The following is a 24,798-nucleotide window of genomic DNA, read 5'->3' as shown; positions in this document are numbered from 1 at the left end:
CCTAGGGAAGATCCTGACAGTGCCTAGCATATTGTGGGTCATTTTTATTGTAAGATAGTTTGGATTACACCCCTAAAGTGGCAGGGCCCAAGCTCATCCTGATCTTCATACATAAGGGGTTCAACAATTGCCCTGGCACTGTGAACCTTGGCATTCAGCTCCCAACAGTTATACCTTGAACACCATCAAATTTAGTTTCCAAACTGATCAGTCTCTGAAAGTGAGTCTCAGGGAAGAGTAAACCCCAGTCCAGTGAGGCTTCGAAGAGTAGCACCAAGACCCTGAAGTTTTTATTCTGGCTGGGAAGTCAGTTAAGGACATGAAGCAACAGAATGATGTCTGTAGAGCAGGTTGGCTGCTGCTTGCTGGAATGGCATGACCTTCTGTGTGGCCTTTATGGTCAGTTCCAGGCAGAATGCACCGCAGTAGTATAGCCTGAAGGTGATGAAGGCATGGGTTTGTCATTGCTGGGTTCAGATCAGATAGAAAAGGGCACAGTATCCTAACCAGCCAAAGATGGAGACAATATTTCAGGCATTCACGGCTTTTTTGGGTGTGAAGAACTAGCAACAAATACAACAGGACACTGAGGCCTTGACCTTGACAGTTGATCAATATGACTTTGACAATTGGTAAGAGAATTCAGAGCTGTTCTTATGGTCTTGAATTTCTTTTTTTCTCCTACCAGCAACACATCAGATCTGTCCATACTGAGTCTGAGCTAGCTACAATTCATCCAGGCACTTATCTTGCACAGGTGCTCAGATATCTGAATCATGTTACTGTCTGGAAATGAGACATTGAGCTGGGTCTCATTAGCACATTGCTGGTGCAGAAGGCCATAGTGTCTCACCACCTCCCCAGTTCTGAATGCCGTTGGCAGAACTCATAGTGCTTTTGGGAAGAAAGAGCAGCCCCCATTTGTGACCCGTTGGAATCTATTCAACCAAAGTCAAGCTGAACCAGCTTAATGAAACTTTGCTCACCAGTCCTATATCTTACTGGAGAGCCAACAGCCCCTCTTGGAATAAACTGCTTCTATGCTCTAGTCGATGCAGAAGCCTGATAATGTGTAAATGCGTCTTGCAGTGTGCATTGTTGAAAGTAGAGAAATTCCTAGCTGCATTGGGAAAGACGAATTAATCTGAATTCATTTCGTAATCTAACTACCAGCTCAGTGAAGATAACATAGGTCACTGAAATGCAGAAGGGAAGCCAAGTTTTTATTGGCTTTATCAGAAATCTCAGGTTTTAATAAATAGGCACAAATCTTGGGGTATCTCATTGCTCAGTCACAGTTGTGCTGTGCTGAAGTAGTAGCAAGTACTATGCAGCTGTGACTAAATGAAAAGACTTAAAGGGTCATTGAGTGGGCTTCCTTAACTGTATCAGCTAAATCAGAATGTGCAGTTCTGCATTGTTAAAACCTGCATTATTTCAAGGCAAGTAGGGACCTAACCTTTCCAATGCTGATTTGCACATGCAGGTACAGGTATTGGGCGCAAATTTTAGCTGGCCCTTGCACAGGTGCACAAAAAGTATGGGGCCTACAAGAACTTCCAAGAGGCTGGTGAGATCCCATTGTGGAGCTCCTGTGGGTGTTAGCTGTCTAAAAGGGAGCACTGATCATGATCACCACCCCAGCCAACTGGGCTGCAGAGCTTCACCCCTTCTAAGGATGGCAGAGCTGTTGGTTCACATGTGCACTACAATTTCTCCTGAGGGCTCTAGCAGCAATGGAATCCATCTGCAGAGACCTCCAACACACCTGGTAGAATCTTGGCCCTTGCAGGTGGAACTGTGGATTTTCAGATGCCAGTGCAGATTTTTCTCCTATAGAATGGCTGCGCTTGAGAACTCGGGGGGCGCATTTAAGAGGTCTGCACCACGGAGAAGCCAGAGCTCCCATGTAAAGTTATTGTAGATTTGATTATAATCTTGACACCCAGAGGCAATCAGAATTGTGCCCATTTTTTATGGCTGGCGAATCTGTCAGATACACTGGAAAATACTATAAAGTGATTTTTGTCCATTGTTCAGACAGGGTTAAAATAGTGCAATTTTAAAATTTCACTGTGAACCTCTGAAATCCTCACTTGGGGTCAAGACAGAATGCACACACCAAGGAGCTGCACTGTTCTAAGAATATTTTATCCAATCTGCCCTCTATGGGTAGTTTTTGTTGCAGGGGAGAAATACAAATGTGGCACGTCATGCTCCTGCTACTCAGAGGATAAGTAAGTATTTTGCATTATGATGTTTCTGCCACTTTTGAATAGGTATTTAATTTTTAAATGCTGATTTTCACTCTATTGTATCGCAGTTATATTATACTGAATAGAGCAATTTTGATAAATTTACATCAGTTTAAACATCTGTAGTTTTATTGAAAAGTTACTTTTTCACTATATTTTTGTTAGAACTTTTTGCTTATATGGCTAAATACCTATGATATTGTCATCCAGCATTTTAAAACCTCAGGCTAGGCACCCAAATCCATATGGAGATGCTTAAATAAAAGTCCTTGATTTTCAGAAATGCTGAACATGCCACAACTTCCACCGTGAATGCAACAGTGAAGTCAATAGTAGCTGCCGATGCTCAGCACTTCTGAAAAATAACAGATGCCTAAATAAGGATTTGGGTGTCTAATTTTGTAAAGTTTGGACTTGGTATCACTTAGATGTAAAGGGTACTTAGTCTGCCTGCCGGCCTAAAGTAGGAAAAAGAATGTGTCTATAAAGTTTTAAATTAATTTAAGCAAGATCAAAATAACCTTTCATTATTGAGGTTTTCAAATACTCTTGGCAATGAATGGATGAAAAAGTCTAAGGTGTATAATGAAAATGGACGTTATTGGCATGTGGGGCAAAGGAGTTTAGAGAATTACAAAAATGATACTTTTCGGAGGGAAAAGTATGCAGGCAAAAGCCACAAATGGAAATGGATTGATTTTTTCCCTTTCAGATCAGGCCTTATTTCTAAGGTTGTCATGTACGGTTGGTAATATGATGCTAAGAATATTTGTAAACCGTTTGCAACCAAGGGATGTTCTTTGACCGACTAAGTGCACTTCAGATTTCCGCTGGTAAATGCTATTACCCATCATTGTTCTTTTAAAGCACTTACCTTTAATTTCACATTACTCTCCTATCTTTTGTCACTGGGGCTTTGTTAGGAACAATCGAGGCCAACTTCGCCTCCCACAACATGAAAGCTCTTTACTTCTTAGTGAAACTAAAAATTCCATTAATGTATTTTAAAGCCATGTGTTTGTTCACAGCTTAAATTAAGCATGCTCCAGCGTATAAACCAAGCGGCATTTGTTTGCAAAACAATCATATTCTTTATATCACTAAGGCTGTTTAAATGAAGTTGCCCTTGTTTCACTGGCTGCAGAAAAGCCTTTGCATTGTAATGGAGATTTTAATCCTGTTTGTTTGAGCGCAGCTCAGCTACTCATGCAGGACTAGTTTTAAACTTAAGGCTCATCCTTTACTGAAGACTGGCATGTAGTTGCACTGCCCCAGGAATTGCCTTGGGAAGGAACTGTGACTTCAGAGTCACAATGGCTCCCCTGCTTCCCTCTTTCTTAGAAAGGTGGGGGAAAGTAAGTCACGGCAGTCCTTTATAGGCTGCACTTTGCTTTCCCCCCTTGCACCTGAAGAGTCCAGTTCCGCTGACCAGCAAACAGGGACCAATTCTTGGTCCCTTCCTTCTACTCCTTCCTCTCCCCGACTCACAGAGGGGATTGTTAGGTGTACAGCGCCACTGTTCCAGCTATAATTGGAGTAGGTCCTGTGTGAGCAGAGAGTTAGGAGTCATACTCCATTGAGTAGGTTTCAGAGTAGCAGCCGTGTTAGTCTGTATTCGCAAAAAGAAAAGGAGTACTTGTGGAACCTTAGAGACTAACCAATTTATTTGAGCATAAGCTTTCGTGAGCTACAGCTCACTTCATCGGATGCATAAAGTGGAAAACGCAGTGAGGATGTTTTATACACACAGACCATGAAAAACTGGGTGTTTATCACTTCAAAAGGTTTTCTCTCCCCCCACCCCACTCTCCTGCTGGTAATAGCTTATCTAAGATAGATAGATAAGATCACTTTAGATAAGCTATTACCAGCAGGAGAGTGGGGTGAGGGGAGAGAAAACCTTTTGAAGTGATAAACACCCAGTTTTTCATGGTCTGTGTGTATAAAACATCCTCACTGCGTTTTCCACTTTATGCATCCGATGAAGTGAGCTGTAGCTCACGAAAGCTTATGCTCAAATAAATTGGTTAGTCTCTAAGGTGCCACAAGTACTCCTTTTCTTTTTACTCCATTGAGTAGCTGCTTAAACCTAGTGCACAATTTTGCACTTAAAATTAGAGCTACAATAAACATTTCACCAGAAGAAACACGGGGTGCAGTTCTGCTCCCAATGAAGTCAATAGCAACGCTCTCGCTGAGGTCACTGGCAGTAGGGCCAATGGATTCAGCATGGTGATGGATACATTTTTGTAATTCAGGGAAACCAAACAAACAAAAATTAGTTTGCAAGATGTGACAATGAATGAAGCAATGTTATTTAATCTGCCACATTGAATAGTGAAAAGCACAAACAGTTAAGGTTAAGTAAACAGTACCGGGGGCAGGGGAGGATGAGTGAGAAGAATTAAAGAAAGCATGCAAGAGAACAGAGAACTTACCACAGCCTTGAATAAGACCAAAAGAAGAAAAGAGCATTAAAAACTAATTAGCAAACAGAATGATTCATATCAATCTGTTGTTTACACACCTTATTATTACAGAGGAATGGAAATTGCAAGGTTGCCAAACATGTCTTAAAGGAACATGCTGGCCTCCCACAATGGTTTCCAGTGGGAAAAAGCGTAAATTCATGCCACAGGGATTGCTCTGAACAGGCTAAAGCACAGTAAATTGCATAAAACTACTGTATAGCATATTGCATAGAATCAGAAGGGGCTGAAAAGCAAAGGTCAGAAAGTCAGGAAGAAACGCAACAAATTAGCTACTGTTCACAGCTCTAGTTTATGGTGCTTAGAAAGATGGGACTGAATACTGAGGTCATTACTAGGATTTATTAAATTCTTATCACACAAAACATCACTGACCTTGACTTCAGAATCAGCTTAGCCTGAGTAAGGAATGACTAGAAATTGAGGTGCAAATTTTGCTCTCAATCGCACCAGTGTAAATCCATTCTAACAATTTACACTGACGTAAAGACTTCTGGGCTCAGCCCAGGCTTTTTAATGAACTATTACAACATAGTTTCATTGTTGACCGTGTTTGCCTAGTTTAATTTCCTTAAGAAAAGTGTGTCCAGAATTATTTTCCCAAAATGTGCACTTTTATATCTATAGATACAAGGACTTACACACGAAATCTGAGGCTAACGTACCTGTCCATAAAAAGCAACACGATAGTATCGCCCGAACAAACGTTTCTCAGAATTCACTACTTCTGCAACCTTCAGATATGATCGATGGATGTCATAGTACAGATCTGACAGTCTCTAAGGTAAAAGGAAACAGAAGAAGTGCAATGTAAAATTATATTTTTAAAGGCTTTATTCAGGCTAAATTTGCCTCCATAGGATTTCCAATCATTTGGAGGTGGCTACCTTCTTTATTCTCAGTAGCAGCTGCAAGAGGTCAATTTCAAGACTCCTGCCTTCTCCTGGCCACACAGTTTTAGGGTGGTAGTAGCCTTCTTGCATAGCTCCATAAGGAAAGAGTTACAGTATAAATCTGTCCCAACGTGTAGAAAAAGAAATGGGATGCTCCCCCCACATCTGGATGGCCAGTGATGAGGCTACTCATCCTGATTACTGAACTGCGATTCAGTGGACATGGAATGGAATTAAGAGCACATCCTGAGAGACACAGCACAGAAGGGGCAGCCTCGGGGCGGGCATCAGGAGTCTCTTTATACCACTTTTGCACCAAACCACCCCCGCCATCAGATAGAGCACTACTGCCCTTATACGCCATCGCAAGCCAGAATCAGCTCCAGGGCATTTTGGCTGGATACAGTCCTTACTCCTTCTCAGTTTCAGTTATTCTATAACTTTATCATCATAGTGTGAACTTCTGGTAAAAGCCATGTTTTGCACTGGGGCCATGCTTCCTAAATTACATCCCATGCTGTTACTTTTTTCCAGTTTAAACAAGGAAATCAATGACTTGGATTATTATTAAGTAATTGCTTTTCTACTTGAAATTAAAGAAAAACAAAAGCAAATATGGAATAATTTCAAAATTAAATCCTTTATCCTGTAATTTTGGTTATTTTGATGCTTAGGTATATCTAAACATTTTCACTGCTACAAATCAACTCTCTGATAAATGCATATAGTAATTCCTATTCAGTTGGTCGAAGGAGTTGTAAAAATAAGAATAGACCTCTAGAAGGGTCATATAATGCTAGACATAGACTAAAATATCTAAATAAAAAATAGCTAGAATTTTGATATAATTTCACCAGGCAACAATATTATGGTTTTAATGAGCTTTACAGGTTCATTTGTCCGAAGAAATTTGCAAGTGTGATTTTAGTGCCTATGAAAGGAACAGGATTTGAAAGCAAAGCCCTTCATCCATTCATGGCACAGGTAAAGCATAGATGATAGCAATGTGAGTTTCCATCCTCTGTCCCACCAGTGTACCCAAACCCTGAGCTGGTGGGATCAGCTTTGTGGGTTAGAGAGTAGATACTTCCCCCCCCCCCCCCATCCAGTTAGTCTTTCAGCTTTGACTGCCTAAAAGGGGATTGTTCAGACCGCAATCCTGCAATGAACTTCAAATAGGCACAGGAGCCTGCTCACTTTTTGAGCTCATTGCATGTCAGGGCAACGGTCATTATAGTGATGTGGACCCCAGTTCTCTTGGAACTGAGCTAAAGGCCAATATACTCATTTCATGTAGGCTATGGAATAGCCATGAAGATGGAACAATGTTTGGTCACTACCTTCATAGGTGACAGTATATGGTAATTTTACTAACGTAGGTCTGAATAATGAAAACTATATCTATGGGATCTCAGAGCTACAGAAACCATAGAAAATGTATTTTCACAGGGTTTCCATAACCTTGCACAGGCTTCAGACAAGATATTTTTAACTCAGTAATCAAAAGACGAAAGAAAACCCTCCAGCAATATTAAAATAAAATTGAAATATGCCAATTTAAAGAACAACACTAGTCTGTGTTTTCCTGCTACTCTTTGTTTTTTTATGACAGACATTTTAATTGGAAAGCCAGCTTACTTTAAAATCTCTTTGTTTCTCAAATACAGCAATGATAGGCTTGTTAACTCCAGCAATCAGTTCATATCTTTCAGACTTCCACAGGTATTCAACACATAACTCCAGCTGCTTCACAAGGATATTCTGTAATCCCACAAATAAAAATTCTATGGTGACTTGCTTGTTGATAGCATTTGGTAATTATGATGACATCAACAGTACATATATATTGTTTTATTTCAATATGATTTCTTCTATACAGTAGGTTAATATAGTCATAAGAAGTTTAGTAAGAAATTGGTGAAAATCATTTGGCAACCTGCTACAGTCTCATGTAGGACTATGTACCACTTTAAAGATTCAAAATGCCCCAAATAAGAAATTCCTAAAGCTTCAGAAACCACCAGCCATCATATATCTGCAGCCATGCTTCTGCAAGCTACCACAAGAGAAGTAATGCCAGGCTGGTTCAGTAAGTGTTTGGGCATTTGAAGAACCCACAGGTGATACAGAAAGTGGTGCTACCTACTGGATCACTAGCACTCTTCCATCAGAGCCATTAGCAAGTTAATGGATGAGATATAAAACATTTATAGACAGAAAAAGACCCCCTGGCACTTTTTTGGAGAAGCAGAGAGATGTTTTACTCACGGTTCCCCATATTCCAATTCTGGTATTTTACAATCCGTCAAGCTAAAATTCCACCCCAGTTATTTAAATTGGATGTTTTTGTGGCTTTATTGTGCGTTGTTAAACAGCTGTCATATTTAAGGTGAAAAGAGTCTGTATTGGGTAAAGTGATCCCTTAATATAGTTTATCACATTTATATTGTGCGCAGGTATCATATAAAAATGTTATTGCCCTCCAGAAACATATGCGTATCTTTTAGCAAAGGCTACACTACAGGTTTGGGATAGAACTAAAGAAAAGTTCTTTTTCCCTCACCAATAACAGCCATTGCAAATAATTCAGATCTTAATCCATATCACAAACCAGAGACTTTTAAAGACTGGGAGAGCCATGGAATACATACAGTTGGCCAACTATTCAGTAAAGAAACGTTTCTAACTTATTTAGTAATCAAAACTATCTTTGACTGTCCCACTCTCCGGTGGTACCAGTGTTTTCAAGTTAGGCATTATATTTCTTAACTTTCTAGAAAAACTGTTTTATACAGAAAGCTAATTTTAACAGACGTAACGGCATCAGGTGAATTAGGAAAGAAATTTACATGACAAGGATTTATAAACCGGTTAACACTTCATAAGTAAATAAATAGTTAAAAAAAAACCCTTAAAGTAATAAAGTTAAAAGAATACAGAACACTATTATTTAAATGCTACCATTGCTAACCTCGTTATATGGAGTATCTTGCATTCCAGAATCTTCTTTCATAGCTCCTTCTTCTTTAATGTTTGGGGTAATATTTAGAAAAGCTGGCCATCCCATGGAAAATAAGCCTTGACGTACAAGCCATAACAATACTAATTAATACTTGTATAACCATGGATTTTAAAAGGCTATAGGATGTTGTAAAATGACAACCAATTTTATTTAGCTAGGATTATTACTTGTTTATTTTTTTACAATCTAAGTGATGAGTGCCACAAATAGAACTGATTGAATTTATGACACATTCTTCTAAGTTCCCTCTGTGGCATAAATCCGCTTGTCTAGGCAGATACACTAATATGTATTCATACGGCAATGATCTCAGAGAAATCTTCTCCTTTCCTCTGCATGTCATTACTCTACTTGTGTTCTATCACTCTGCCAACCCATATAAAACTACACATAGAAGATAGTATTCTACAGTAATGGTACAATAGCATTACTACAGGGCTAGAGTCTCTCACCCTTACTCATGTTGACTAGTACAATTGGCCCTTATCCCTGCAAAGACTTATATACATATTTAACTTGACACACTATGTGTAGTCCTTCTGAAGTCAATGAGAGCACTCATAGTGCATAAAATTAAGCATGTAAGTAGTTCAGTGGTTTTCAGCTAGATTATGTACAAAATACAGTATTACTCACTAAGGGTAAGATTGGCAGAATCTGGCCCATAGTGATTTAGGCCACTAATACCTTAGTGCTTTTTAAAAGGAAAATCTGCCAGAGAAGGTGATGTTAAGACAAACTTCAGAAACACACGATGTTTAGGTTTCAGAGTAGCAGCCGTGTTAGTCTGTATACGCAAAAAGAACAGGAGTACTTGTGGCACCTTAGAGACTAACAATGAAGTGAGCTGTAGCCCACGAAAGCTTATGCTCAAATAAATTTGTTAGTCTCTAAGGTGCCACAAGTACTCCTGTTCTCTTTACATTATGTTTAGTTTAACAGCAGAAAAATTTGAAGGACGGTAATCTATTAAATTTAGAGTGAAATATACTGTACCACTGTGCATGGAAACACAGAGGCACACACCACAAAGGGGTTGCTATTACTATTTGTTTTGACTTATTTGACGTTTTACTGCCTCTGAGTTTTGACGTTACCCTTAAGCTGTTCATTCTTTACACGCATGACTTCCTATCACACTCCCCCGCTTGACGAAAAGCGTACTTCCCTTAATACATTTGTCTGACTCCTGCAGATGATGTGACTTCACCATTTATGAGCTATCAGACTACTCTCTCCTTTCTAAAACACACATCTTATTCTCCCCCACACCCAAAATATTTATTCTCTTTTCCACAGAAGCAATTCTTTATGGAAGCTGTGCCTATAGAGCTAGCTCATGCTGAGAACAACCCTGAAATGTAAGTTTAATAAACTAACAGAGATTGGCAGAGGAACAATATAATTAAAGATAAAAAATCTTATTTTTTATTTCTCTGCTATGCTCTAAGTAAAATAATCTAGACTGGCAATTATGTGTAGACAATCAGGTATGGGGCCTGATCTTCCTTGCACTGCGGTCAACTGAGAGTTTTGTCACAGACCTCAGTAAGAGCAGGATCAGTCTCATTGCCAGGTTGACTCCCCAGTCACACAATTGATGTTTATATAAGCCTCAGAAAAATGACATTCTGTAGGAGTTTTACATGGCTCCACTCATCTCAGACTTGGTACAAATGAAGACTTTACATTAAAAAAAAAATTTAACACTTCCTCCTTTTAATAGATTCTAGCCCTAATCGATGCATTTAATGGGTTTTCTCTCTTAATGTGAAAAAGAAATAAATTATTGTTGACCCTGAAAATGGTTTTGCAAATGATTGGGAAGTTGAATATATTAATTTGAACATCAATTCTGAGAGGAGCAGCATTACAGTAACCGCAACAACATTTCTTTTTTTTCCTTTATTTTTCCCCCTGAAATCAGGTGATTTTATGTAGCCATAAAACTCTTGTGGCCGGAAAAAGTCACCCAGTTGGGGATGAGGGTCCAAAAGTCCTAATAAAGTTAGGGAATTTAATCCAAAATGTAATCACATATTTTTTTCTGCATGGGCATTTCACTATTACACCAAATAAATGGTTGAACCACAAAACTTGATTTATCATAAACTGTCAAAAAAAAAGGGGGGAGGGTGAGGACGGGCAGGATGACTAAGACCCAATCATACAAACTGCAGTGTCTCTCCTGCAAGACTTAGCTCCATTTGACTTGATGTGGTAGATACAGGCATGTACTATCTTGCAAGAGATACTCCTGCACCTTGCAGAATTGGGCCTTTAATGTTTTATCATATTATAAGGAAGAAAATGAACTCCAGTTAAAAAGCTGTCCATCATGTACTACGTATAATATCATTATCTGGATGTTAATTTTTTCTGACTGTACAATCAAGGTCTTATTTCTACTTCTGTTATTGGACATTGATGATGTATAATTGTCCTTTTTAAGCAGTTTATCTCATTTTGAAATGAAAATTACAGGATCCTTTTATGATGTATTTTTGTGCAAAGCTCCCACTGACTAAAGTAGGAGTTCCCTGCATGGATCAGTAGCAGAATGGCTTATTGTTGGTAAACGCTGTAACTAGTGACATACCGTACAATTCATCAAGATAATTAAATAGTCCAACCAAAATGAGCATCAGAAAAGTATCACACATATTTCCTAGTATTAACTGCTTTCTATTAAAAACATAATCATGCAACATAATTCTTTTCCCTTTTGAGAACATCTTCTTTCACTAGATCAGTTTAAGAGCAGTAATTCCATTTCCTAAATGATGTTATTTGACCCATAAACAGGCATGGTTAGAACACTCACTTCCTCCATTGTGAGTAGTTAGTAACAGATTACTATCAGAGACTTGAACATCTTCCAGGAGCATACGTGAGGTACAAATCTTTTCCATTTTCCAGTAACCTATGGTAGTGTAAGATGTTATTAGTATAGTGCTACTGGTATGTGTTAATAACATGCATATTTAATAATGACGCACTAACAAATTAAGCATTCTCTTTTAGCACTAAAAAGCTAAACATTCAATTAACCTCTTATGTATAAAATACATATTTTATTATGTTGTTACAATAAGAATTTACTAGCCTCATATCTTAAACATGTGTGAAGGGTACAAGCAGCAGGATATCTTGAAAAGAACACAAATGTGATCTGAATGAAATAAAACAGTTGCAAAATGTATAACAGTTGTATAATGTAGAACAGTTGTATAATTCTCTAATTAATTATTGCATTTGAATACATTGAACTTACCCTTTCTTTTCAGGTATTCTGCAATGAGGGCAGCTATATGGATATAGCACATAGCAGCCTGAAACCAGAGACCATATAAATACATTAAAGTACACCCCAGATCTTACATTATTAGTTTGCTGAGGGTCAGAAACCCTCTTCATTTCTGGAATATGTTTTGGAAAAGGGGAAACAAACTTAGTTTGACAATTTGAAGAAATCACAGGTCAAATATCGAAGTCCTTACTCAGGCAAAACTATCATTGATTTTAATAGGAGTTTCGCCTATGTACATATAGAGCAAGGGTTAAACAAGAGCATCAGGATCTGACCCATAGAAAATACATGGTTACATATATTGGGCTAAGATCTTGGGGTTCAATTAATCAATTTAATACAAATAACATTTTTGCCAAAAAGAAATTTTTTTGCTTTGGCCCAGATCATCTCCTGTGCTGAAAAACAAACAACCCAGAAGGGAATGGAAACTACATTGTTTTGTCTTCATTAGGAAATTACATGGTTTAAACACAATTTTAACAGTTGAATTAGCTAACATGAAGCTGGCAATGACCTTGTGGTCACTGTAGACAAGAACAAATCATGCTTAGCAATGTGTCAGCTAGTCATGGTTAATTCCTGTTATATAGCCTGTAATATACAGCATATTCAGGCATTCTTCAACCCAGTCCACATCTTATTTTAGTCATCTTGAGGGAAACTGCACGTTTAGCTTAGATGATAATAATCATAATTAATTATACCGAGTTTTTATAGAGTTCTTTTCATCTGTGGATCTCAATCTAAATACAGACTGATTTCTTTGTCTTATGTAAATTACCTCTGATAAATCTCCATTTCTAGCATGAATCTTGGCCATATTTTCAAGCCAAGTCCTTCGTAATTCAGGTGTACTGGCATATGAGTTTGCTAGGCTGTACTGCAGGTCTACAAGCATTTCTGGGTCTTTCTCATGTTCCTTCATCTGCGCTGTGGCCATTAAAACTGTCCTGATGCGTTTGGTCAGGTCTTTTACCTCTGCTGGAAAGTGACTGTTCTTTGGAAAACATAAGCAACGAATCATTGAAAAGGCCTACAAAGCCATACTTTTATCATGTTAAACTATAGTATCACTGGTGACTGGGCCTGAAGTCAATGGATAGACTCCTATTTAGATCATGCTCATAGTCCCATTATATTTACATATTTTACACAGTTCTCTGCCATTTATTTACTGATGTGTCACAGCATCCATTAGAAACCCTAGTCTATATTCTGATTTCAGTTACATCACTGTCTATATGGAGTAATTCCACTCAAGTCAACGGACTGAGGCTGGGGTAATAAGCAAAAATATGATCATATGTTTGTAAAGGGCTGCTAAATTTATTTCCAGATTGGGATACACTTACTGATGCAAGTAATACCTTAACTCCACAGGTAGCCTCACTAACGTCAATGGAAGAAGGTAGTATTATTCAGTGTGAAAAATGGTATCTCAGCCATTTCAAACCACACAAGATAAAAATTTGGTCTTCCTATCAGCCAGATCATAGATTATTCCTCAAAATATTTATGTCAGTTCTGCTGTTTTTCTTTTTGAGATGGACAATAATAAATTCTGATATTCAGGGTTTTGTTTGTGTTTGTTTTTTTGCATACGTGTAGAGAGCATAACGACAGAGAAAAATAAAATTGTGCCTTTCTTTTGATTGGCAAGGCGGAGAATGCTACAAAAGCAGAACACACAGATACAAGGTTAGCAGATCAAAGAAAATCAAAGCTGCCCTTTAACAAATACAGGCGAGACTCCCATGTTACTTACACTAATTTTACATCAGTGTAACTATTGACTTCAATGGACTTACTCCTGATTTACACCACTGTTAGTGAAAGGAGAGTAAGCCCCATAAATAAAAAGTTGAAAATGTTTCTTGAAAAGCATTTGACAAGAGCTTATAAAAATACCCAAGTTGTGATTGAAAACTGTATTCTAATATATTTAGCAGAGTGGGGTCTAAACAGTTTTTAAAATAATACTTATTAGGAGTTAAACCCCTTATTTTGGGTTAGCAAATTGTTCACAAACCAATCTGGATTTTCTATTAACATATTTATTATTCATAAGTATTTGCTAAATAGTTGGAAGAATAATTTCTAGCCTAAATATCATTTGGGAACTGTTAACTTCAACTACATGCTATTTATGGTGTTTCACTGGTCGTACGGCATAATTTCTGCTCCATGATTGGAGGAGTGAAACATTTTCAAAAGGAGAATAACAAATAGTGAATAACAAATAGTAAGTTCAGATGTATAAATTTTCATGCTATATTTATTAAGATTTTGGGATTCACAAACATTTACCTAAGTTCCTGGTAGTTGCCTGACTACTTGAGAAAATAATAACACGAACCATGAAAAACTAAGTCCTTATATTCATGAAGGTATTTGTGAATCAGTTCTTCCTATCATTCAGTCATCTATAACAGGTAGTGATAGACACAAAACCTTTCTTACTTTCATCTGCTTGTCTCCATTAGCAAAATTATTTATAATTGCAAGTGAATGCTGAAACCGAGATCCACCAATCCCTGCATCTGCGATCAATTGGCTTACAGCTTTGATGAGCTATGGGTGAAGAGGAACAAAGAACAGTGTATGGTTATTAACGAAAAGCAAAGTTTGGACATAATTTTAATTCTCTGCTTTAAAAAACCAGCAAGAGGTGGAACTGATAGGGTCAGAGAAAAGGGCTTTCCACAAATATTTTAACAAGACAAAATATAAGCAAATATATAAATAAAAATAACAAATCATCTTCTATATGTTTATAATTGTTTACATTTTAAAATGTGAGATCCCGTCTCATCACTGTATTACTCCAGTTTTATGTTCATGTATCTGTACTGATTGAATTACACTGCTGTAAAATTAGAGAGGAAAATTAAGCCCACACTATTGACACACTGGGTCAGATTTGCTCCATCAGCTATGTGCTGTGCCTCTGATGCAACGAAGCCATAAACCTGATTTAACTGGCCAGTTAGCTAAGTTTGCAGCTGTTTTGCATCACCAGCACAAAGCGAAACAGCTGGAAAGAACTGGTGAATATGGCCCAATGTTTTCAGACATGCCAGAAAAATTAGAATGACACAGAGAAACTGTGATTTGCAGAATTCAAAGAGTCATTTCAGTGGACTATTTTATATAGCCCGTATATATTGTTTAAAGTGCATCTTACACTTCACTCACCTGTAGATGGGACCTGACTATTGACTTCTGCTTGTTAAATTCAAAGTTCTTTCTCATGAAAAAATAAAGAAGAGCAGATGCCTCTGTTTGAGTTGACCGTGACCTATGGTTACAGCATTTCAGGATTTCATAGCAGAATGATCCACACATGTCTGCTTGCCCTTGAAAAAATGCTGGAGGAAACTACAGGGAAAAAATGTCAAAATGTTTAGCACTTCTCCCACTCCCTGCTACATTCATTTTGAATCAACATATTTTGTTTCAAACTTTCATTAAAAACAAGCCTCTCTCTCAGACACTCCAGTGTCTAGCAAAAACATCTGCCACTAGCTAAGCATTCTCTTCTGTGTAAAAATGAAAATAAGTGAAAACAGTGTGTGCAAGTTATGTACAAAGCATTAACCAAAACCTGTTGTGTACAAAGCATCAGTCAAATTGACCTTCCAAATTTGTATTTGATGCACAAATATCATCATGTGGACTGAAAGCATAGTGAGGGGCAGCCGTGGCAATGAAAATAGCATAGTCAAGGGAAGTGGGGAGAGATCAGACACCATTATAAAAGCTGACCAGTGAGGAGAAAAAAGTTTGGAATAGCACTACAGCTGAGGAAATAATGGATGTTTTGTGGAAGTATGGAAAGGTTGAAAAAATTCATTTCAGTTGGACTGAAAACAAAAATTCCAAAATATTGGTGAATCCAAAAGTTAAAAAAAAAAAAACGTTTTGGATTGAATTAAATGTTTCAGTTGACCTGAAATACAACATTTCAATTTGAGCATTTTTAAAATGTTTTTGAATTTATATAAAGACATTTAAAATAAATTTCAAAACAAAAAGTTATTTCAAACCAAAAATTGGAAACATTCCGGGGGAGGGGGTGTAAGGGGAGGAGGAGGTAAGGAGAGAGGGCTAGGTTATTTTCAAAACAATTGGTGAAATTGGCATGAATTCATAAAACATCTCAGTGTTGCCAAATCTGATATTTTTGCCAGAAAACATTTTGCTGAAAAATTTTGTTCCTCTCTATTGATTACCATAGCTTTATGCCACATTAAGCTAGTGTTCCTCTTGTGGCCAAGTCTGAACAGCATTAGAAGGCAGAGAGTATAGGATGTAAAGGTCCAAGTGACTCTGTTTGCTGAGAGCTATTAATCAGAGGATGGAGACAGTAGAAAACAGAAGGAATGAGAGGAGGGAGAAGATAAGCACGTTTGGCGCAGATCTAGATTGCTATAGAGATTATTATCCCCAAAGGAGCCACTACTGATATCAATATGCCTACAGCCATTCGGAGAAAGAACACAACCCCTGCATGCAATGGGATGGATGGATGCGATGATGTTAGATATTTACTCTCCTGCCGCTGCACATGTTCCTCTGGCTCCTGGCAGTCTGGTGTGTAATTTAAAGCAGGCTGTGGCTGGTTTATCTTATATTCCTTTGGCCTTTGAGCTATGTGGCTGGGAGAAGCATGACCATATTTCTTTTTTTTGCAATTTACAACCATTCTGGAAGAATGGCATGTAGCTTAAACTTTTCTCCACTACTGTGTTCCATGCAAGGGACTGGACAATCAGATCTATTTTGTTTAATGTTACTAAATTACAGTAGCATTTCTCCTCAGCCACCACTATAATCCATCTGCCAAATCCCTGATTATTTTTTTGAAAGGTCCTCAACTCCAGCTCCGATTTTGTAGCTTTTAGATCTGGTTCCCAGGCACAGCGAGGTAGTTCAGTGTCTAGAGGTTAGAAAATGCTCCCATAATTATTTGTACCTACAAAACTGCAGATAGTAAATCAGAGAGTGTTTTTCAACACCGATCCCTAAATACCAATGAAACGAAGAGACAGAAAGCACCTTAAAGTGTGAAATCCTCCACCAGGTTGGATTTGTTGCACTACCCTGCCAACCTTATGCAACAGCTTTCAAATGGAATAAAAGTATAGTTACCTTGCTCACAAACAACCGCAAGGCAGCAAAGACATGCTTGAGGGCTACTGCTGACTGGTTGACTTGCAAAAAGAGCAGGTAGGTATCAAAGACCTTTTTCATCAGTGCATTCTGGCAATCAGATTGCTGGAGTTGTCTCTGAAAAGTTAGCACACAAACAGGATTGTAATATTTTTAAAATAATGGAACAGAAAATGGCTCCTTTGTTTTTTTTGCACCAAGTCCTAATGTGTCCAAATGTGATGGTATCTTTAATGTCAGCCCTACAAGTGCTTAGAAGTTACCTGCAACATGAGGCATTCCCCATGGGCTGTGGGCTCTTCATACCTACAGTAATATGGGACCATTGTTTTCCACTGTTTGTTCTCCCTTCTCTTTCCCACAAACTACTACACATAGCACTTAGGACAGGGAAGTGGGACTCATGAGAACTAGGTTCTGTTGATGGCTGCCACTTTCTATCTGTGTGACCTAGAGCGAGTCACTTAGGTCAACATTTTCTAACTTAAATGCCTACAGTTAGACTTCTCAATCCATATTACATGAATGGCTTGATCAGTGGCCTGACTTTAAGAGGTGCTGAGCATCCACAACTCCCGCTGACTTCAGAAGAAGCTATTTCAGCATCTCTGAAATTCAGATGACTTTGGCCATGTCTACACTTAGCACTGCTGCAATCGATACAGCAGGTGTTGATTTGCAGGTCTGGTGAAGACACGCTAAATCAATGGCAGAGTGCTCTCCCATCGATTTGTGTACTCCACCTCTCTGAGAAGGGTAAGGGAAGTCGGTGGGAGAGTGTCTCCCATTGAGACAGCTTGGTGTAGACACTGCAGTAAGTCGACCTAAGCTACATTGACTTCAGTTATGTTATTCACGTATGTTATTCACGTTTGGGTCAACTTGCTGCAGTAGTGTAGACCAGCCCTTTTATTCAGGTGCCTCAGTAAGAAGTTAGCAGCCTAAGCTTTAGGCACCCAAGTTTGAAAAGTTTGGCATTAACTTCTCTGTGCCTCAGTGTCTCCATTTTTAAAATGTGGTAATACTTACCCACCTTTGTAAAGGTATTGAGATTTTTTAATGACAGGTTTATATGAGGTCAAACCATTACTATCATCACACTGTAGCAAGTGATGCTGTTTCCATGGGTCATCCCTTTTCCTAGCTCTTCTGCTCAGCCAGGACACTTTAGGCCAGTACCTACATGAGGGCTTACTACTCCCTTTCATTCACTCCACCAAAACCCCTCAATAATAGAATGATTTGGCATTATATTTGTTTCTTTGTAATGTACTCACAGGCATTTTGAAACTTTTTAAAAATTCTCTTTTTGCTCAAACCTGTGACACCATTTCAAGCAGAATTTGCAACAATAGAACATACCTGGTGGTTCTGAGTGAAAAGACACAGTAGGTCAAGAATTGTGAGGCAAACCTCTGTGGCAATATTTGCCTCTGTGTCTGCGTAGTGTACAATGTCTGTTTCATTGGAGCTGCCTGCAGCAAAAGAAGTGGGAAGAGAACAACAAGTGAGTATCAAGATAAATAACCCTCCAATCAGATCAAGAACTGCTTTCAAAGTCAGTACAAACATTCATTCCTGAGCGTGCATGTTAGCTAAAGGGGGGAAGAGGATTCTTTGCTTTAATTTTGTTAATTTTGTAACAACTTTTCAACTTTGCAGAATATTGTTTCTTTGTTTGCTTTTTTTCATCACAGATTACATTCAGCCTGACAAGAGATTTGAACCATGAATTATATCCTATCATCACATCTGCTTCAGAAAAAAATTATGTGCAATAAACAAATGTAGACTTGACATTTTCTGTCACACCGTCTGCCACTAGTTACATATCTTTTTCAGGTCTGCCTATCTGTAACCGTTAGGTCTGTTAAGGGCTAACTGTAGGGTACATCAGGCTGTGTGTGCAGAGGGCATGAAACCACTAGCAGCTGATGGATGCACTCTACCTGTAAAGGACAAGGGCATGCAGGTTGCCTTCAGAGGACACGGGAAAAGTGAACTCTTACATAATAATTAGTACATATAAGTGAGCAGTGTGCATTCATTTTAGCATCCCCTTTAGATGTTAGCTGTGCAAAATGGGAATGGTACACTGTCCTCACCTGTTTAGGGTATCTTAACACTGCTGGAATCAAAACTCCGCCTCACCTTCCAGTCAGGGAGTACAAGCATTAGAATTCTGGCTACACAGTGGGGGTGGCAATTGGAGAAGAAAGAATCCCTAAGCCTTCTCCCCTCACACAGGCATACAATGACTGCTAAAATCTGGCAATGTTTGTTCCATAGGTGAATTAGCAAATGCTTGACTTGTCTGTAAATGCTATAATTCTAGAATGATATTCTAATGCTACAATTCACTTCAGTGAGTTACAATGCTGATGGGGAAAAAATGGATATTTATATTTTAAAGCCTCTACTCTCAGAGGTCACATTACTGTATTTGCTCACTGACACAGAATGCCATTCTTATGGTTAAACAGAGACATGTGTAGGTATGCTTTAAGGATACCTGTTATTTTTTAAATGTCCAATACACACTACATCTTAATGAGCACATAAAATATTACCTCTTGATTTTGGGATTAAAAGGAAAATTGCTGTGAAAAATACTGAGGCATCCATTTTCATAAAATCTGCTTCCTACAGATTAAAGCACCGGGATATGAAAAGACAAGGAGATGACAATTTGCAGCAGTTACAGCCACACTCTATTTTGAAGAGAGTTATTTGTCATGATTAAAGACGGTTGAAACATTCAGAATTTTGAAATTTTTTGATGGAAAACAGGACAATTTTTTCTTGACAATATTTGCAAACAGAGTCCCCATTTTTTATCAGCTCTAGCGCTTATCCTATTTCAGCTGTTGCACACCTGACTGCACAACACTCCCAGGGGCAGGTTCTCAGATGGTGCAAATTACCATGGAACTTAATGAGCTGGCAAAAAAGTGGGTGGTATGAATCCACTGAAATCTGTGGGAAGTCAGCGCCTCTGAAAAGCAAGCTGCTAATTTCATTTTCAAACTATGTGTTTAAGTACCTATTTTCAGGTTCTGATGTTTGAAAGTGTTGGCTTTTTTTTTCTTTACAGGTCTATGGTCCAACTATTAATATTCATACAAGTTCCATTTCAGCCCAGCAAAGCCCACTGAAAACAATGTAAAGACTCTCATTGACTTCAATGGGCTTTGAATCAGTCTCTTATACATCATGGTGCTGGGCTCTATAGAGAAAGCTAAGATAGAGAGACAGACAAATAAGTAGATTCATTTCCTTCATACTTACTTGCCATGCTGCTGTCTATCATTTGCAAGAGTTTGGGGTTGGAAAATGCATTTTTGCCACGGATTATTGGTAACGTTTGAGATCTGTGATGTTTGTGGCCATCATGACTGGAAGTAGAATGCATCCTGAAATTGAGAGAGCACCGTTTTTTGTTTAAATGTTGTTATCATATCCCTATAGTTTTTCCATGTCTCTCAGAATTATCTGCAGTATTTCTCAATGACCCAAAGGGAGACCAACTGATGCAAAATATTTCAGGTTAATATAGCGGAAGAACAAAGTCAGCAAGGCATATATAACACAAGTAGATGTTCTGTGATTTCTTGAGATCACAGGAGACATAACAACATTCACTTATTACTAGGAGAAGCATTGGTTTAAACAGCTGACTAATGTTTACACAACGGCCCTTAGGGGAAGAGGAACTGAGCTGAGTTCTCTTGGTTTAGAATACAGAAAAAACTATTTACACCACAAAGTATTAAACACAATTAATAAATAATGGGGGACTGATGATTTTAGAATGGACATTGATCACAAAAAAGAAAAATTCTTTTTTTGTATTCTGCTAATGAATACAATAGACTATTTTGCTAAATAGAAGACATTTAAAACTAAGGGCACCAAATACAGGCACATCCATTCATACATAGGTTCCAAAATAAAAATGGCCTTATTTTCAAAAGTACGGGGAACCTGCATCCACTGGTGAATTCAGTGAGAACTGACAGCATGTCTGAAAATCAGGTCCCTTTTATTTAGGTGCCTAAATATGGATGCCTAACTTTAAGTACACAGTTTTGAAAATTTTGTCCTCTGCACAATTTATTTTCTGCATACAGGCCTAGAATCTGTATGGGTTTTGACTTGCACAGTTAGCGCATGATCAGTCCTTCAGAAGGAGAGGAGGGAGGGTTACCCGCAACCTTCCTCCATGGTTTCCAACCCCATGCCCTACCACAGAATGAGAAGGAGGTTTGTTTCCTGAAAATCACAAGTTTCCTGAAAGCCACAACACTCAGGAGAGCTGCCAAAAGCCATCCAAGTGGAGAGCTTGTGCCTCAGCACTCCTACCCTGACTCCCCACAGCTTCCATTTCTACATGACCCTGAAGGAGATCTTTCTTTAGTAGACTTTAAGGCCAGAAGGTACCAGTATGACAATCTAGTTTCCTACATACCACAGGCCAGGAAGATTTACCTGTATCAGCCCCATAACTACTGGCTGAGCTAGAGTGTGTCGTTTAGAAAGACAACCAATCTTGTCTTGTGCAATCTTTAAGGACTTCAACTGATTGAGAATCTACCACATCCAAGTAGTTCCAATGGTAAATTACCCTGACTGTGAAAAATATTGACCTATTAGCTGTGCTACCCAGACCGCTCTGATACCCTAACCCTCTTTTCGCAGGGGAGGGGAGGGTTGGCTGCATGGTGTATGATGGGGTCATCAGAATTGTGGGCAAGGGAGCAGGATGCCACAGATGGTGGCTCCACTCCACTCCATCACCTTCTGTCCTGCTCTCCCAAAGAGTGGAGTCCCATCTCCTCCAAATACATACAGGCAAAGGGTGGGCTTTGCCCTTACCTTTTCCCACCAAGAGTAACATGCCCAAGAAGAGGCCCTTCTACTTGTGGACATGTAAGGTAGAAAATCAGGACCCAAGGCACTAACAGTTTCAGCAATAAATTGAGCATTTATGTGTACTTTCCACTCAACTAAAAATGTCTCTGATCTGTTGGTAATTATTTGATTATATTACAAATATTTTTAGACTTTCAAAAGAGCTCAGCTCCCTTTCAGTGGCCAAATTTTTGCTACCCAACATGGTGCAAAACTGGTTCTAAGTGCTGCAATGGGAACTCCTGGGTGAAAATCTGACCCCAACTGTTGAGCACTTGAAAAGCTTACCGTGGATTACTTTGAAAATCTGGCTCCACATGCACATGAAAATACATTGTTGGTCACCAAATGTAAATAAATAAACATACACCTTCAAAAGCAGAGTGCAAGTTAGAAGGGCCATTGAAAAGTAACAATATTTTATTTATCTCTTAACATATGTCTTTGCCATTCCTTACAAATATTTTTTATAGCCAAAAGGGCTAAATGCTGCTTTGGGAGGATGCAGACTGTAGCAGTTGCTTGAAACAGCTGCAGCAAGCCTCATTTGTGGTAGTTTTAAAATTTTGTTCCACCATGCTGGCTCTCCTGTAAACGTGCAGCAAAACAATGGCCTCTTCATGCTTTAATTCAAAGGCACCTTGCCAGTTCCAGCTGTGAAATGAGATCAGTGCTTATTCTAGAGGAGGGAAAAAGGAATGTTTCCTTTTCCTCATGTTTCATTTGTTCCAGCCATATGCCACGATACAGGCTTATGATGTTGGGCATTATTGGGTTTGAATCAGATGCGCATAGATAAACAATTTTATCTGAAAAGCACAGAGCGGTGTGAATAGAGCCTTTTTCAGCCTGCTCTTAGACAAAGCCTACAAACCACATAGAATCAGAAATTCACTCCCTTCAGTCCTTCTCTCCTGGCTTGGCTGCTCTTAGGGTTGCTACCTCAGGCCATGCAGCCCATACCCTTGAACTTCTTTATCTAGAAGCCACTCCCACTTCCTTGATGTTCAGATGAGGCAATAAGTCACCTGTCTTGAAGAGTCAACAAAAACTACTTAACCTTTCCCCAACAGGATCAATACCTGGTAACATGGGAGTATGTCAGGTTTCAGAGTAGCAGCCGTGTTAGTCTGTATTCGCAAAAAGAAAAGGAGTACTTGTGACACCTTAGAGACTAACCAATTTATCTGAGCATAAGCTTTCGTGAGCTACAGCTCACTTCATCGGATGCATTCACTGCAGTCTCTAAGGTGCCACAAGTACTCCTTTTCTTTATGGGAGTATGCGTTATAAACACACACACTGATTTTCCCCTCAAGAGAGCATTACGGCTATTACTACAATGCACATTTTACTTCTGCAGTTTATTCAGATGACATAGGATAGAACCATTAAATTCTGCTTAAAATGTACAATTTATTGATTATTTGGAGAAAAAAAGACCAGGAAAAAGAAACATACACCTAGCTTACAAAATGGACACAATAATAAATGACTATACTACATGTAAATGTGGAAGTAACCAGATGGGGGCCAAACATACCCACCCAATACGTGGCACTGCAAAGGGGTCTTTTGGTGGATGTAAATGAGATTTAGACCATGTGTTTAGACCTATTTTGATCTGGATTTGGTTTAAGATGTTAAAAGCTTAATAATTACCATTGCGACAGTATACCAGATGTCTGACAAGATGAGTTAGATCCTTTAAGTGTTCCATTATTCTGGGTGGCCTGAGCAAACTTAAAGGCAGCAGCTATTTTCCTGTTAAGAGAAAATAAACGTTAACTCTGTTATGGTACGTGCCCCTGATTAGGTCATGTCAGTGAAAAACACATATGTGCCTGGCAAAACATAACACAAAGCATGAATTGGTTAATACAGCAACTCTTCATTTTGCTACTGAACTTATGATAGACAGCAAAGTTCATTGTTGTTGCATGAAATGAAAAATGAAGCATCGTAACATGGTGAAACAGAAGTGCACGTTTCATGCTTGATAGATGGAAAAATGATCTCATGCTCTTCAGCATAATGGGCAGAGAAAAATACTGGGGGCAGGGGAATCTCAGTTTCTAATGCTTTTGAAGCATTCAGCGATTCACGATAGCGCCATTCCCTCACAGTTCTATGGTGACAAACAGAAGGATCTGCTTGTCCTTCTCCGGCATTTGCACTCAAAAACAAGATTGGTTCAAGTAGTGTAACTACTACAGCTTACAGAGTAGCAGCCGTGTTAGTCTGTATCCGCAAAAAGAAAAGGAGGACTTGTGGCACCTTAGAGACTAACACATTTATTTGAGCATAAGCTTTCGTGAGCTACAGCTCACTTCATCGGATGTTAGTCTCTAAGGTGCCACAAGTACTCCTTTTCTTTTTACTACAGCTTAATACACTATCAGAAGTAATCCACCTGGTTGCCTAGGAAAATGGCTATATTAGTTGAGCTTCAAGCATTCATGGGATTAAAAAAAAAAGTGTACATCAGCTACCCTAGCTGTAGGTCAGCTACCATATTTAAGAACGATGCCTTCAGAATGGAATTGATGTACATTGATGACTTTTATCTACGTGTTAATCCCCACCGTAGTACTTAAAATAACAATGCATTCTACATCGTATAAGTAAAAAATAAATTACCTTATTATATTTCGTTTTCCTAGATATCTGAAATTTTGCAGGCAAACCCTGAAAAGCATGAAGTACATTTTGTAATGATTCTGTTTAGTGACACCATACTATT

At 38.6% G+C, this 24,798-nt stretch overlaps 1 protein-coding gene across 5 annotated transcripts in view; it reads right to left on the bottom strand.

The window, feature by feature from the left end:
* The window catches only part of DOCK10 (dedicator of cytokinesis 10), a 201,307-nt gene that overhangs the window by 26,877 nt on the left and 149,632 nt on the right, over positions 1-24,798 (bottom strand). For all 5 annotated transcript variants that reach the window (XM_048863538.2, XM_048863544.2, XM_048863551.2 and 2 more), the window contains 13 exons: positions 24,696-24,743; positions 23,718-23,819; positions 20,433-20,557; positions 18,507-18,619; positions 17,124-17,261; positions 15,168-15,350; positions 14,433-14,543; positions 12,754-12,969; positions 11,934-11,991; positions 11,484-11,582; positions 8,609-8,715; positions 7,276-7,398; positions 5,410-5,523 (listed from right to left, as the gene is read on the bottom strand). In XM_048863538.2, the coding sequence (XP_048719495.1) occupies positions 5,410-5,523; positions 7,276-7,398; positions 8,609-8,715; positions 11,484-11,582; positions 11,934-11,991; positions 12,754-12,969; positions 14,433-14,543; positions 15,168-15,350; positions 17,124-17,261; positions 18,507-18,619; positions 20,433-20,557; positions 23,718-23,819; positions 24,696-24,743 (1,537 nt within the window). The remainder of the gene's footprint in view (positions 1-5,409; positions 5,524-7,275; positions 7,399-8,608; positions 8,716-11,483; positions 11,583-11,933; positions 11,992-12,753; positions 12,970-14,432; positions 14,544-15,167; positions 15,351-17,123; positions 17,262-18,506; positions 18,620-20,432; positions 20,558-23,717; positions 23,820-24,695; positions 24,744-24,798) is intronic.

This window comes from Caretta caretta, chromosome 9, assembly GCF_965140235.1.
Source record: "Caretta caretta isolate rCarCar2 chromosome 9, rCarCar1.hap1, whole genome shotgun sequence".
Lineage (NCBI taxonomy): Eukaryota > Metazoa > Chordata > Testudines > Cheloniidae > Caretta > Caretta caretta.
This window is presented reverse-complemented; position numbering and strand designations above follow the sequence as displayed.